Source organism: Sardina pilchardus, chromosome 13 (assembly GCF_963854185.1).
Source record: "Sardina pilchardus chromosome 13, fSarPil1.1, whole genome shotgun sequence".
Classification (NCBI taxonomy): Eukaryota; Metazoa; Chordata; class Actinopteri; order Clupeiformes; family Clupeidae; genus Sardina; species Sardina pilchardus.
Genome location: NC_085006.1, coordinates 3898953 through 3911988, shown reverse-complemented (window position 1 = coordinate 3911988; position 13036 = coordinate 3898953). Strand labels below are relative to the sequence as shown.

At 45.1% G+C, this 13036-nt stretch overlaps 1 protein-coding gene across 2 annotated transcripts in view; it reads right to left on the bottom strand.

Annotated features, from left to right (window-relative positions):
* nf1a (neurofibromin 1a) overlaps positions 1 to 13036 on the bottom strand; it is an 88177-nt gene that overhangs the window by 60183 nt on the left and 14958 nt on the right. Inside the window, exons 11-28 of one of the 2 annotated variants that reach the window (XM_062552168.1) lie at positions 12592 to 12666; positions 11859 to 11990; positions 11405 to 11533; positions 11190 to 11303; positions 10916 to 10995; positions 10542 to 10665; positions 10060 to 10306; positions 9803 to 9876; positions 9603 to 9686; positions 8971 to 9417; positions 8736 to 8875; positions 8333 to 8455; positions 7877 to 7960; positions 7647 to 7763; positions 6418 to 6599; positions 1214 to 1425; positions 806 to 967; positions 277 to 380 (exon numbers count right to left, since the gene is read on the bottom strand). In XM_062552168.1, the coding sequence (XP_062408152.1) occupies positions 277 to 380; positions 806 to 967; positions 1214 to 1425; positions 6418 to 6599; positions 7647 to 7763; positions 7877 to 7960; positions 8333 to 8455; positions 8736 to 8875; positions 8971 to 9417; positions 9603 to 9686; positions 9803 to 9876; positions 10060 to 10306; positions 10542 to 10665; positions 10916 to 10995; positions 11190 to 11303; positions 11405 to 11533; positions 11859 to 11990; positions 12592 to 12666 (2630 nt within the window). The remainder of the gene's footprint in view (positions 1 to 276; positions 381 to 805; positions 968 to 1213; positions 1426 to 6417; positions 6600 to 7646; positions 7764 to 7876; positions 7961 to 8332; positions 8456 to 8735; positions 8876 to 8970; positions 9418 to 9602; positions 9687 to 9802; positions 9877 to 10059; positions 10307 to 10541; positions 10666 to 10915; positions 10996 to 11189; positions 11304 to 11404; positions 11534 to 11858; positions 11991 to 12591; positions 12667 to 13036) is intronic. The other variant, XM_062552169.1, reaches the window with a different exon arrangement.

The window sequence follows — 13036 nt, the reverse complement described above, 5'->3', positions numbered from 1 at the left end:
CACTAGTACACTGTGATGTCTCAGTCTCCCAAAAGCATGAAAACTGGGTTTCATTCAGGTGGTCACATGCTGTCCAACATATTCCATCACACAGATGCTATAAATAGAAAATAGAACAATATTCCCCCCGAGAGAACAATGTCAGAGATGGAATTTATGACCCAGCTGTTCCAAAAAGAGCAGTCAAAGACATCAGATTTGAGCCTTCAGCATCAGCTTTCACACTTCCTGCCAAACAGCATGTTACACAGCAGGTGACTCTGAGGGGAGGCCTACCTGGTGGGGTCCACTTCAAAGCTAATCTGCTGCCACTCTGGTGTAGTGATCACCCCTCTGAGAAGAGGCTCCAGAAGTTTCTGTAGATATGCTGCCCCATACACCTACAGGTAGGGCAGAATGCCAGGGAGGTCAGTTGCATGAACAAAACAAAAACACACAGCAATTCAAGCAGAGTAGATCAGAGGGCTTGCTGGACTGTGTGGCAGGGCACTTCAGAGTGGTGTGACCCTGAGAAAAGCATAGGTATGGACAACAGGAGGGGGGGGCATCATGCACTAGCTCCACTTCTGTTGTCTGGCCAGAGAGATCGCTCAGGACTGCTGTACTGTAGGTCTACTCTATGGGAGACCCGTCACTGCCACAAGTTCCCCAAGATGCTGCTGAGCTGAGAGCGGTCATTCTATGCTAGATGTCTGGCGTCTGGATGGAGAGATGGCTCAAGAACTGAGGATTGATGACTCTGGATCTGTCAAAAGCACACCAAGCTTGCTCCATTAAATATAACAAATGTAAAAATTCTCCTTACCTTAAAACAGAAGGTCATGATTTTACTGGCCAGGCTGTTGCCCCTGAAGAGTGTCTGCATGGAGTCGGCCAGCTCCACTTCTTTAGAGAACATGTTCCACAGCAGCTGGTACAGCAGATGCCTCGAGTCGAATAATGTCACCAGCACCCGAGCCAACTCATCCTGTGAGGAGACATCCAGTCAACAATCTCTCCATTACGCTAGTGCTGTAGCCATCACATCACACACCAAAAAACATTATCCATAGTGCACGTACACTATAGCTTCAACAATTATTTAACTCCCTGAGAGTCATAAAAAAATTTGCAAGAAACTGTACATTCACACATTTTCCCAATCCCTATATTCATTGTGAACAAAACAGTCATTTGTGAACATCACTTAAAGAGTGAGGTGGCTTTTACGCACCCACTGAGAGCAGGGTACCACATTGGCCAGTGCCATGGCGATGGGCAGCTCCCCTTGGTCCCCCATCATGGTGACGAGCTCCACTAGCCGCTCAAAGCGGTCAGCCAGAACGGTCTCCGCCAGAGTGTCAAACTCCGTGCCCTGCTGCAGGATCTTGGTCAGGACCTCCATGAAGGTGGCACGTGTCTGTAAGTCCTTATGGTAGCCCAGGCCTAGTGGAGACAAGTGTTGTGAGGAGAGGTGATGCTTTCAAAATGAAGAGAACTGGAACTTGCCTGCGTGTATGAACTCAATGTTTATAGAAAGAAGAAAAAACAGGTCATTCATTTATGAATCATCATTGTGTCCTTTATGGTAAGGTGGGGTGGTCATCTTTGACAGAGAGGAGACAAAATGATTGTCAATGTCTATTTATTTGTATAGCACTTTAAAAAAAAAAAAAAGAGGCTAGACGGAGCGGCGTAGTCGCCAGCGTGCCCGTGACACCAAGACAAACAAACAAATTTTAAAAATAACGAGTCGCTACACAAAACAAATAATGCCGGACGGAGCAGCGTAATCACCAGCGTACCTGTGACACTAAGACATACAAAGACAGACACCAAACAAAAATGAACAAATAACAAAATTAATAAATAAAATTGGCATCTGTTTATTTACAAAAGTTATTGTTGGGAAATTATCAGGTTACATTTCAGACTTATGTGGAATTCTGGTCCCGATCAGACCAGACCAGTTGGGAAAGTCGGCCTTTTGTTATGGTGCCCCTGCTTTCTGGAATAATCTTCAGTGTAATATAAAAATGAATTCTATACTTTCCCATAATCAATTCAGATCTGTAACCACAAACCTTCCTATGTCAATTATTATTATTATTATTATTATTATTATTATTATTATTATTATCACTATTACTATTATTATTATTATTATTACTATTATTATTATTATTTTATTATTTTATTAATAATATTTTATGTATTATCCTCTATAATGTAATGCATGTTATATTATTATTTTGTTTTAACATGTCTTGTTCCTTCATTGTTTCTGAAATTTCGGCTTCATTGAAAATGAGGGCTACCCTCAATGACTCTCCGAGAATAAATAAAGGTTGAATGAATGAATGAATGAATGAATGAATAAATTAATGAATTTGTTCAGCTGTTTTGGGCTGTACATCCTAGGAGCATTCTATTTGATGACATTATGACATTATAATGACATCGCTAAGCAACCATTAGAGTGTTCAGCCTTAGAATGTTGGCAGGTAGAATGTTCGTCAAAGTAGAATTTGGAGGACCTTCTTGTGCCACTTCTTATAATGAACAAGCTGAGGGCAAGTCACTTGGGATTTACCTCTGTGATTTCAAAGCGATTTTAAACTTTTCCATGGCGTACTACCCAGGAGCATTCAACCCATCAGGCTCCTGGGCTGGTGCTCAACATCAGCCTCCATCTCAGAGGAACCTGCTCTGGCTCAATGCTCCTGCGGAAAACAGAAACGTGGCGCCAACTCCACCTCAGCACCAATACCAATATGTCCGGTCTACACCGTTATCTGCAAGTAAGGACACAATCTTTCACTTGTACAGCTCTGAATAATCACATTAGTCGCTATAGTTCCATCATGATTGATATTTTTCATATATCTAGGTATGTATGGGAGAGAGTCTGGAGACCGGCGTGCTGCCCAGGAGGGGTATAGTGGTATGGTCAGGCTGCCAACCACAGCACCTCCAGAGAGAATGGAGACTCTCACTTATGTGGGCACCTTTAACCTTCCTCCACCCACCAGTGGCAGGAGTAGCCAGGTGGCTCCCACCAGGCCTGCAGCAGTGGCTCCAGTGAGGACGGAGGAGAGCCGGACATTTGGGAACTTCTCTCAGGCTACAAACATCACCCAGGAGCAGTACATTGCCCAGCTGAACTCAAGACAGGCCACCATCTCTGGGAGTGGAGTCATCCATGGTGTTTCATCCACCCAGAATGCACCGCTCGATCCCACTTGGTCCCATACCGGTGACCGTGGGAACATGAACCATGCCCAGCCAGCTACAAGTAAGAAAGTCCATGTGCTTTATATGTGGCTGATATGAATAACTATCCATCAGAGTAACTAATATGCATGTCTCTTTTCAGTTGTTGACGCGCGCATGGCAACACAAGGTCAGAGGCTGCCGTGTGCCACTGCGGTTCATCCGAGGGAGACTAGTGATTTGACCCATGTGGGCACAATAAGCTCACACACTAGATCATCTGCTGATGTGATGAACCTCAACACCAAATCTGATGACACAACTGCTTTGCTGAAGGAGGCTGGACCCCTTAGATTTGTGGGGAACTTCACTCTGCCTGCTGAGGTCCTTCATGGTCAACAGGCAGCCCAGGTGCCTGGCCGTGTGTCCCAGGAAGGAGTCATTCCTCCTAGGGTCAACCAACCGCCGCACACCTCTGGAGCTCCGGCTAGCCTCCCCACTGGGGACGGTGGTAAAATCCCGACTCTCTCCAAGAGATCTAAAAACTATTACAACAGAGAGAACCATCTGAAAATGATGGCGTACCACCGGGACATGGCCAACTACTACAGGGAGCTCAAGCGCAAGGCTGAGCTTATCCCAAAGATGGAGCAGCACATCCCAACGATGGAGCAGCACATCCCAACGATGGCACACATCCCAACGATGGAGCAGCACATCCCAACGATGGCGCACATCCCAACGATGGCGCAGCACATCCCAACGATGGCGCAGCACATCCCAACGATGGAGCAGCACATCCCAACGATGGCGCACATCCCAACTATGGCTCAGCACATCCCAACGATGGCGCACATCCCAAGTATGGCGCAGCACATCCCAACTATGGAGCAGCACATCCCAATTATGGCGCAGCACATCTCAACTATGGAGCAGCACATCCCAACTATGGCGCAGCACATCCCAACGATGGAGCAGCACATCCCAACGATGGAGCAGCACATCCCAACTATGGAGCAGCACATCCCAACTATGGAGCAGCACATCCCAACTCTGGAGCAGCACATCCCAACTCTGAAGGGGTCATTGGGCGCTACAGAGCTCCAGGGACAGACAGGAAGCATCCATGGCGAGAATGAGGCTCCACAGAAGACGTGGATGGATGAGGATACAGGCATTGTTCTTCCTGATGATGCCGTTGAAAAACTTGATGCCATTCCTGGCATCTGGGACTTAGCCATACAGATGGGCTTCGTGACAAAAGTCTAGTTTGGACACACTATTTTTGCATTATATTTCAATAAAATAATGATATCATTATCATTAAACCAGTGACTCTTTACTCCTTCTCTGAGTATTAGTAAATAAGAGAGAATTATTCATTGAACACATTTTATCCCCCCCCCCTATGAGAATTTGCTGACCTTGCACAATGTAAGCACAGGTCAACAGCTACAGTAAAATGTTGTCCCTGCTATTTCTGTTACTAGTGCTGTGGCCATATAAACCTCTCTCTGTCTATCTCTCTCTCTGCTAGAGTCTACGCAGAGAATTCTCTGAAAATGTGAAACTAAATAGACAAACGATAATACCAACAGCATTCCATATTTACGAGTGTCTACATAGTGCTTCAGCGTATTTCAATCCACCTGCCAAGTGTGAAGTTGGTCAAATGAACAAACGAATGAAACAGACGAACAGACGGACAGACAGACAGACAGAGGCAGACAGCCATTTGTCGCATTATAGATAAATTAATACATAGATATTGATACACATGCTGCGCAGACATATCATCATCTTAGTTGCACAGGTGACAATTGACAAAACATCCTATTCTTTGTTTACTGTACGTTTCCTCATTAAAAAATGGGAGTGTGAAAATATTCAGACGTTTTTCTACTTGGCCTTTTCTGCCAGTGAGCTTACCTCAAACAGAACGTTTGTTAGTCTGCAAGTTCATCTTTGGCTTGGTAGTAAGCAATAAGCTTACTCAATCTTATTTTTATGAATTGCCATAAGTTGCTACATTGGAATATCATTGTGGGCTTCAGTATATTTCTTTTAAAAGAAACAACTGGTCCTCCAAAAAGGCTAGGATACTTTTTACTTTTTTACATTAAGTGCTTTTCGGAACCTGTGCTTTGTTACTTTGACTTGAGTAAAGAAGTTGAATCACTACATATACTTTTAGTCTTTATTTGCAGAAGTATCTGCAACTTTTACCATCTCCTACCGATACATTTTGCATGGAGTTCCAAAATAGAAACAGTTAACTCTAGGGATCACTGCATTCGATACATGATTTGAATACTTCATTTGAAACACTAGGAACTTTACATGTCACTTTACATGTCACGCATGTAAAGTGGAAGACTGCTATTTGTGCCAACATGTATTGCTTAGGGATTAATACATAGCATTAATGCATAACTAATATGTGTATAAGTGCCCAACAACATCAGTATTAAGCATCATTGCACATTTCTTAAGTCTTTATTGAACACTTTCTTTCTCATTGAGCTCAATGCAAATCAAACCAGCAAATAGGATAACTGAAAAAAACACCATACCAATCTCTAGGTATGTTATTATGTGGGGTTCTTTTAGTTCCAAAGGCTAAGGGAACTTTGTCAGGATGCAAAGTATCCTGAACCTATGAAATAACTGGCCATGAAATAACTGGCATGAAATAATCTGCCTACCTCTATGGGAATTAAACATAGTCCAATACTTATGACCCCCGTATTTTAAGGAAAAACATTTATTTATTTATGATACATTATTCATTCACATAGAAATTGGATGTCCGTAAAGGATGGATATTTCCTAATTCTTTTATTTAAGGCATTATGAACAATTTCCAAAAGATGATTTTGTATTCCTCTTTATAGTCAACTTTAGCCTGTGTTCAAATACTTTTGGAGGTAACTGTATATCCTTATATACATACAGCCTTAAACCAATACCATGTAGTTGGTTATTAAGGATATACCAAGAATAAATATCTTATTCAGTTAGATGAAACTGTTGATTAAAGATCTAATAAATGTGTCCATACCTTATTGAACACTATTACAAACATATGACTTATGTGTTCATGGCCAACAGGTGTTTCCTAAACTTAAATGTTACCATATTTTGCTTTGAAACCGTAACACTTCTGCCAACTCATCAAAAGGCTCTGGTTGTCTTATTAATGTCCATTACAGAAGGTCAACTTACCGATGGAGTGCATAAGACCACTGTCCACATTTGCATTGAGCAGATTGGACATGGCCAGGACGGTGCAGTGCCGCAGCGATGCCAGGCGGCGAGACATGCCACGCTTCCTCCCCGCCACCTGCTGGCCCTCGTCCTCCACCTCACTGCAGTCGTTCAACAGGTTCATGAAGAGAGTGAAGTATCTGAAGGACAGATGGAGGAGAGACGGAGGAATAAAGTGAGTGGAGGTGCAGAGAGAGAAAGAGAGAGAGAGAGACCATGAGAATGAGAGATGGAGATAAGAAAGAGAATGAAGAGCAGGGAGGAAGGAGGGAGAGAGAGAAAGAACGTAAGGACATATGTGACCCTGTAAAGCGGAACCAGTCGTTTCGGTAAAATTTCCTAAATTAAGTTATTGTGCTCACGTGAACGGCCATAAACTAAGCTTTCCAACGATATGTATATCGAGGGTATTACACAAACTATCGCTGAGATAACCGCATCCAAAGTTGACATGGTTCTCCTGTCACGATATGCCAGAAGAGGAGAAATCACCTTTTTAAGTGGCGCGTGCACAACGGGGATGACAGCAAATGTGTTGAATCTTCGCCTGGTTTAACAGTCAAAACGTATGCTTTTCCGCGAAATGCGTTCACGATATGAAACTGTAGACTGTATACAGTCAATTTATGCGAAAATGTGAAATTCAACATTTTAACCCGGAAGTTTGTTATTGTTGATATTCTCGGAATAACGTTGCGCGCAAAACGACTGATTTCGCTGTGAATGGTCACATATGTGCATGGTCTGTGAATAAAAAAATATCTGGGCTCATACCGCAGATGAAGAGAAGTGCTACAACAAGGCACTGCATTAATTAGCATTGATAAAAGAACAACTGAACACACAAGGGGACCAACAAGTCCAAATCATCACAGCCTCTCTGGTAGAAGAGTATCCTTGTGAGCTATACAGTAATGTATTAGTGCAGAGAGGGTATTCTCTTATGATGCTAAGGAGGTGCTTATATGCTTGCACCTCCATTGGCACAATGAGCATTTGCTGTTCAATATCTGTTCCAGGGGCACATTGGCCAATAACGCTCAGTGCAACATCTGGATCAGGCCTTCCTGTGACTGCAGCCCATCTGAGCGCGCTGATGAGACAAAGAGGGCGGAGGAGATGAAGAGAGGGGTGAGAAGGAGAGGGGTGAGAAGGAGAGGGCGAGAACACGAGCGCTTTTGCCGTACTTGAGAAAGAGCTGGGACTTGGCCTCCATCAGCTCCACTCCGTCGCCCTCCTCTGGCTGCAGCGGTAGCCCTGCCAGCAGCGACACCACCGCCTCCATGCTGGCCTGGTCCAGGTCCCTGCCAAACACACAAGCACACACAACGCTCACAGATCCTCCCCAGTCTGCCGATCCCAAACCGGTCCCGCCCAAAACATCAGCTCCTCGGGTCTCTTGCTTATAAAAGTGTACCGTGTCAAACACTTGATGTCATCGTCTGCGGCTTGATTGGACGTCCCCATCACCCAGTCCGTCAGGTACTCCACCATCTTGTTCCTGTTGGCACAGACAGCACTCACTCACCCACGTGTTACACGCTCATGTGAGAGAGGAATCAACAAAAGTGAAGTGACTGTGGCTGTGGTTGCCACTGTGTCTTCAGGAGAATTTCTGCTGTAGTAGAAATACTTGAGCACAATACACAACGGCAGCCATGACTTCGAGCTCGATGGTGTTTTAAGCCCCCAACGTCGTCTTCCAGGCAGCGCTGTCACCGCCGAATTCAAGGCACCTAATCTTAAGCCTTATCCTAACCTTAACCTTAACCCATGCCTAACCCTAGCGCCTTCCAGGCAGCGCTGCCTTGAAGACAACATTTGGGGCTTATTACAGCATGCAGGTGTTGGATCGTGGAGCGAGTGGGCTCACCTGAACTTCATCTCCTGGCAGAAGGACAGGTCGTCCCTCCTCTCCATCATCACCTCCACCAGCTGGCACAGCTTGGTCTTGATCTGGATGGCATGCACCACATTCCCCAGTACCCGCACATACCTGAGGAACACACCAGTCACCTCATCTTGGCCATATAGGAAGGCTTATGAACAAGAGACACTCTAGACTTTCAACTTCAACTTTCAAGTTCATAAACTTTGTCAAACAGGAAATGCTATCATTTGTCTAAGAAATACAACATGTAAACCTAATCATTTTATTTTCCTCTATTTCACTGGACTGAGCTACCACCTTGCTGTACTGTGCCAAACAATTACCACCACAGCATTGCATAACGATAAAAGGTTTTCGTCTCGTCTTAGCCCTCCCACACTCTCACCTGACCAAGTTGAGCATCATGGTCTCTATGCTGGCGAGGCCCAAGTGCTCCGAGCTGCCCTCTGTGTGGCTGTCCAGCAGGTTCTTCAAGATGGCGATAGTCTGCTCCACAAACTGAGTGTTGGTGTCATTAATAGGGACCTAGGAGGTTAGACATTTGTAACAACATTACAAATGCGCAGACAAAAAAAAAAGATGCTTTCTTATCTTTTATCTTGAGATGGAACTTAACATACACAATGTATTGAATTGAAATCGGATTTCAAACAAAATGACTGATCTTTGTGGATTTCCAATGTCTTCAATTCAAAGGCAGCCATCACGCTCCTGGTACCCACCGGCCCCTGCATCTCGAAGAACCTGCCGATGCTGTTCTTGAGCTTGTTGAAGAGCATGGGGTAGAGCGCCGGGCTCAGCTCCAGCCCCACCAGGTCCTTGATGTTGTTGCGGATCTGCAGGCCCACGCGCTCGTGGTTGCACACCATCAGCGACAGCAGCCGGTCCAGGAAGCGGCCCAGCGACGACTCGCTGCTCACCTCGCACGAGCCCATGGAGATCATGGAGCCCTTGCGCTCGCTCAGCGGGCCCATGGGGGGGCTGTAGGTGCCCGGGGCGGGCGTGTTGCGCCGCTGGAGGCACACCCCACCCAAGGCACACAGGAATCCAGTCATGTTGATCCACTCCTGGAGAGAGAAGAGCAGAGGGTACATGACTGGTTTTCCAATTAGAGACAATACTGCCCCCTGGTGTCACTGTTATTTTCAGCAGCCATGCCTTCTCCAAATGATTCCTTCTTGGCCTATTCAGTATAGCTCATTCAGACTGTTGGATACAAACAGGACAGCATTCTTAGACTGGATCTCCCTACCTGTCCATCTTCCACCTTGTTTTTTGGATGATTGAGAATATGCTTTGTTGCTTGATCCCATTTTGCATAAGTATCTTCCCAGGCCTGTAAAGCGAATGATACATTGAAAAGAACTGTGAAACTCGCATAGAACATTAGAAAAGGAGACGTGTCAGCACAAACACCAGGCATGCAATAGAACATGTTAAACGGGAACTGACCTCAGTATTGCCAGCGGTAGGATGTTCTATTCTGCGGAGCAGAGCCATTACTCTTTTCTGCAGGGCAGAACGGCCTGTGAACACATTCAAAATACAGACACACACACACACACACACACACACACACACACACACACACACACACACACGTTTGAGACATTTCTTAACATGAATGTCGAAATGAACCAGTGAATATAAGAGTGGGCGCTTCATATATGAGAAAAAGGACAGTAATGAGCTCTCTCTTTTCCACAGACCTGTGGCCATCATGTTGCTGACCGAGGCGAACTCCATGAAGGTGTGGTAGTTGGGCAGGATGGTCTGCACCGGCACCTCGTCCACCCCACAGCGGATGTCGGCCTCCTCGCACAGGTGGCGGAAGCAGGACATGGCCACCAGCACCGCCTCCATGTCCTGGCTCCAGAGGAACGTGTAGAGGCACACCTCCAGCTTGGTCTGCGCCTCCTTACACGAGGAGTTACCGCTGCCTACCGTGGCACTCTCCTGTCGAGGGGGGGGGTGGAGATCAACAATCATTTCAATTATATTCTTCCTATATATATTCTTTCTATATGTTTCCCTCATTCATATATTCATTTAAAAGCTGCAGGGATGATGGTTTAAGAGACGAACGGGGTAAAGTCACACAACAAGCCACGGAAGTTGAGGTCACTTAAGTTGAGGTCATTAGTTAGATTCACTGTCCACTTCTCTTTTCGTTTTATTCTGTGTTCCTCACCTTGTTCCTCAGGAGAAACTTGTTCCTGCAGATGAGAATCTCCCGTAGCCATTTCAGGATCTCTGTGCTGTTGATCATTTGATGACCGATAAGCTTCTTACAGATGAAGCAGAGAATCTGGGAGCTGCAATCAACACAGAGAGCACATACAAACGTTAAATAAAAACAAAACTCAGATGTCCACATCTATGGCACAACAATCAGTCTGCAATCCTTCACTCATGGACTAATACATATTAGTTTAGCATCTGCTATTCATAAACTGTCAATTCCTGTAACATTAATGCTTATATCATAACCTCTGATGGAATTAAACAGTTGATGTGTGGTCAAGTGAAAAGGTGAAACTTGAGGCTCTACTTCCTATGACACACCTGATGTCCCAGAATGCCTCAATGGGGGCGTCGGGGTTCCACAAGTCAATGGTTTCAGGCTGGTGCAACACTAACAACGCCTGAAAAAGAAGACCGTAATTAAGAAGTCATTTAAAAAAACCCTGGTCAATAAAGCACTGTTGGGTCTGACAGTGAAGGAGAAGAATGCAGTTTAAAAGAACAAGTATGAGGTGGAGGTGGAGGTGGAGGTGGACAGCAGTTGAGAGACTATGTTGGAATAAGCATGTGCCGTGAGAGGAGACGGTGGTCAGACCTCCATGGCCTCTGGGGAGATCTCGGCGGAGTTGGTGTAGGGCACCAGCTGCACCAGCCCAATGATGAGCTCCGCCGTGCTGCTCTGGATCTCCTGGCCGTGCTTCCCTGGGTTCTGTGGGCAAACAGCCATTAGACATAACCACACACACACACACACACACATACATTACTTGCTTGGAGGATTTGAAGGGTGTGTGTGTGTGTTCCTCTCACGTGCAGCATGAGTTTGGGGTCAGCGTGGATAAGCTTGACCAGGGCCAGCAGCAGACAGCGGGAGTCCAGGTCTGTGGACTTGTCTTTGAACTTAAGGCTTGTAGTCATCTTCTCTTTGAAAGTTTGGCTCTGCATAGACAAACCAAGGACATCACCAGTCAACTTCACACCCTCACACAAAAACTGACTCTCTGACACAACCCAACGATACCAGTCTTGCTCCATCACATATCTGTGAACTCGTGTATTGAACAATTTAAAGACACTACAAAACTTTAAGCCTAGAGACATGCACGTAGAAATTTGTGGATTTCTCTGGAAGGTGTGTGTGTGTGGGGGGGGGTCCATGTGGACCCCTTTAAAATCAGTGTGCCTGGCATTCTGGGAGCAGATGTATAAATGCAGGGTGGTGTGTGTGTGTGTGTGTATGTGTGTGTGTGTGTGTGTGTCTCACCGTTGTCATGCGTAAGGGAGCATGTGCACTGGCCCCCTGCATTACTCGGGCCAGCGTCTCTGCAAACATGGCGCGCAGCTCCCCCGAGTAGAAGTACACGGCGTCAATCTTAGGCCACCAGTCCAGATGAGACTAGACCACAGGGAGACGGACACAAGCACATGTACTCAATCTGGACATACAGAAGCAACACTTGGAACCAAACATCACCAATCATAGATTCACTGGGTAGCCTGATGGATGCAATGCATTTGCCCTAAATCTTAAAAACAATCAGTATTTCATACACTTCAGCTTTATAATCAGTATGACTATAAAGCTGAAGTGTATGAAATGCTGTTGGCCTAGACACATTCTCTGCTACGAAGCCAGTGCAGCCTATTAAAAATGCCATTTAAGTCAACAGGAGTGTAATATCTGTACTGGGACAAACCATCACTCATTCATCAACAGATCTAGACAATGTATGGGTGGACAGTGATACTATGATTAGTGCAGTTTAGGTGGTCAAAAGGAGTGTGACATCTACAGTTGTGGTCATTCATTTACATACACATGCTAAAGTGACTAAAAAGAAAAAAATCGTCTGTTGGAAATTGATCTTAATGCCTTAATTAACAACATGAGGAAAAATCAAACCTTTGAGGACACCAATTTTGGATGGATAGTGATACTATGCTTAGCACAGTTAAGATGGAGTCTGTTTCTGTAATGTATGGAGCCTCATACTCACATTGGTGATGATTCTGTGCAGAGAGTTGACCAGGACAAAGTGGAAGGTCTGAGGGGAGGAGGAGGCTAGGCAGACCTGAGGGGTCAGAGGGCAGAGGTGAGGTCATCCTATGACAATTCTGCACCAGAACACTCAGAGCAGACCATTAACATGGGCATGGCAAATATGGTGGCTATCTGCTGCTGTGTTATTGGACGGAATTTCATCACCACAGATTCATGAAAAGCTTATATTGGATGAACTAAGAACAACATCAACAACAACATAATCCAACTACGACTATTTTTACTTTATTTTTCACAACTTCTGCTGTAAATTCCTGAGATTTGAAAAATGAACACTACCTCTTCAGTGTTAACCAAATAACTAAATGTGAAGTTTAACATGATCGATGTTGTACTACCAACTAACCAGAGTAGTGTAGAACAGACAGTACTGTTTGTGT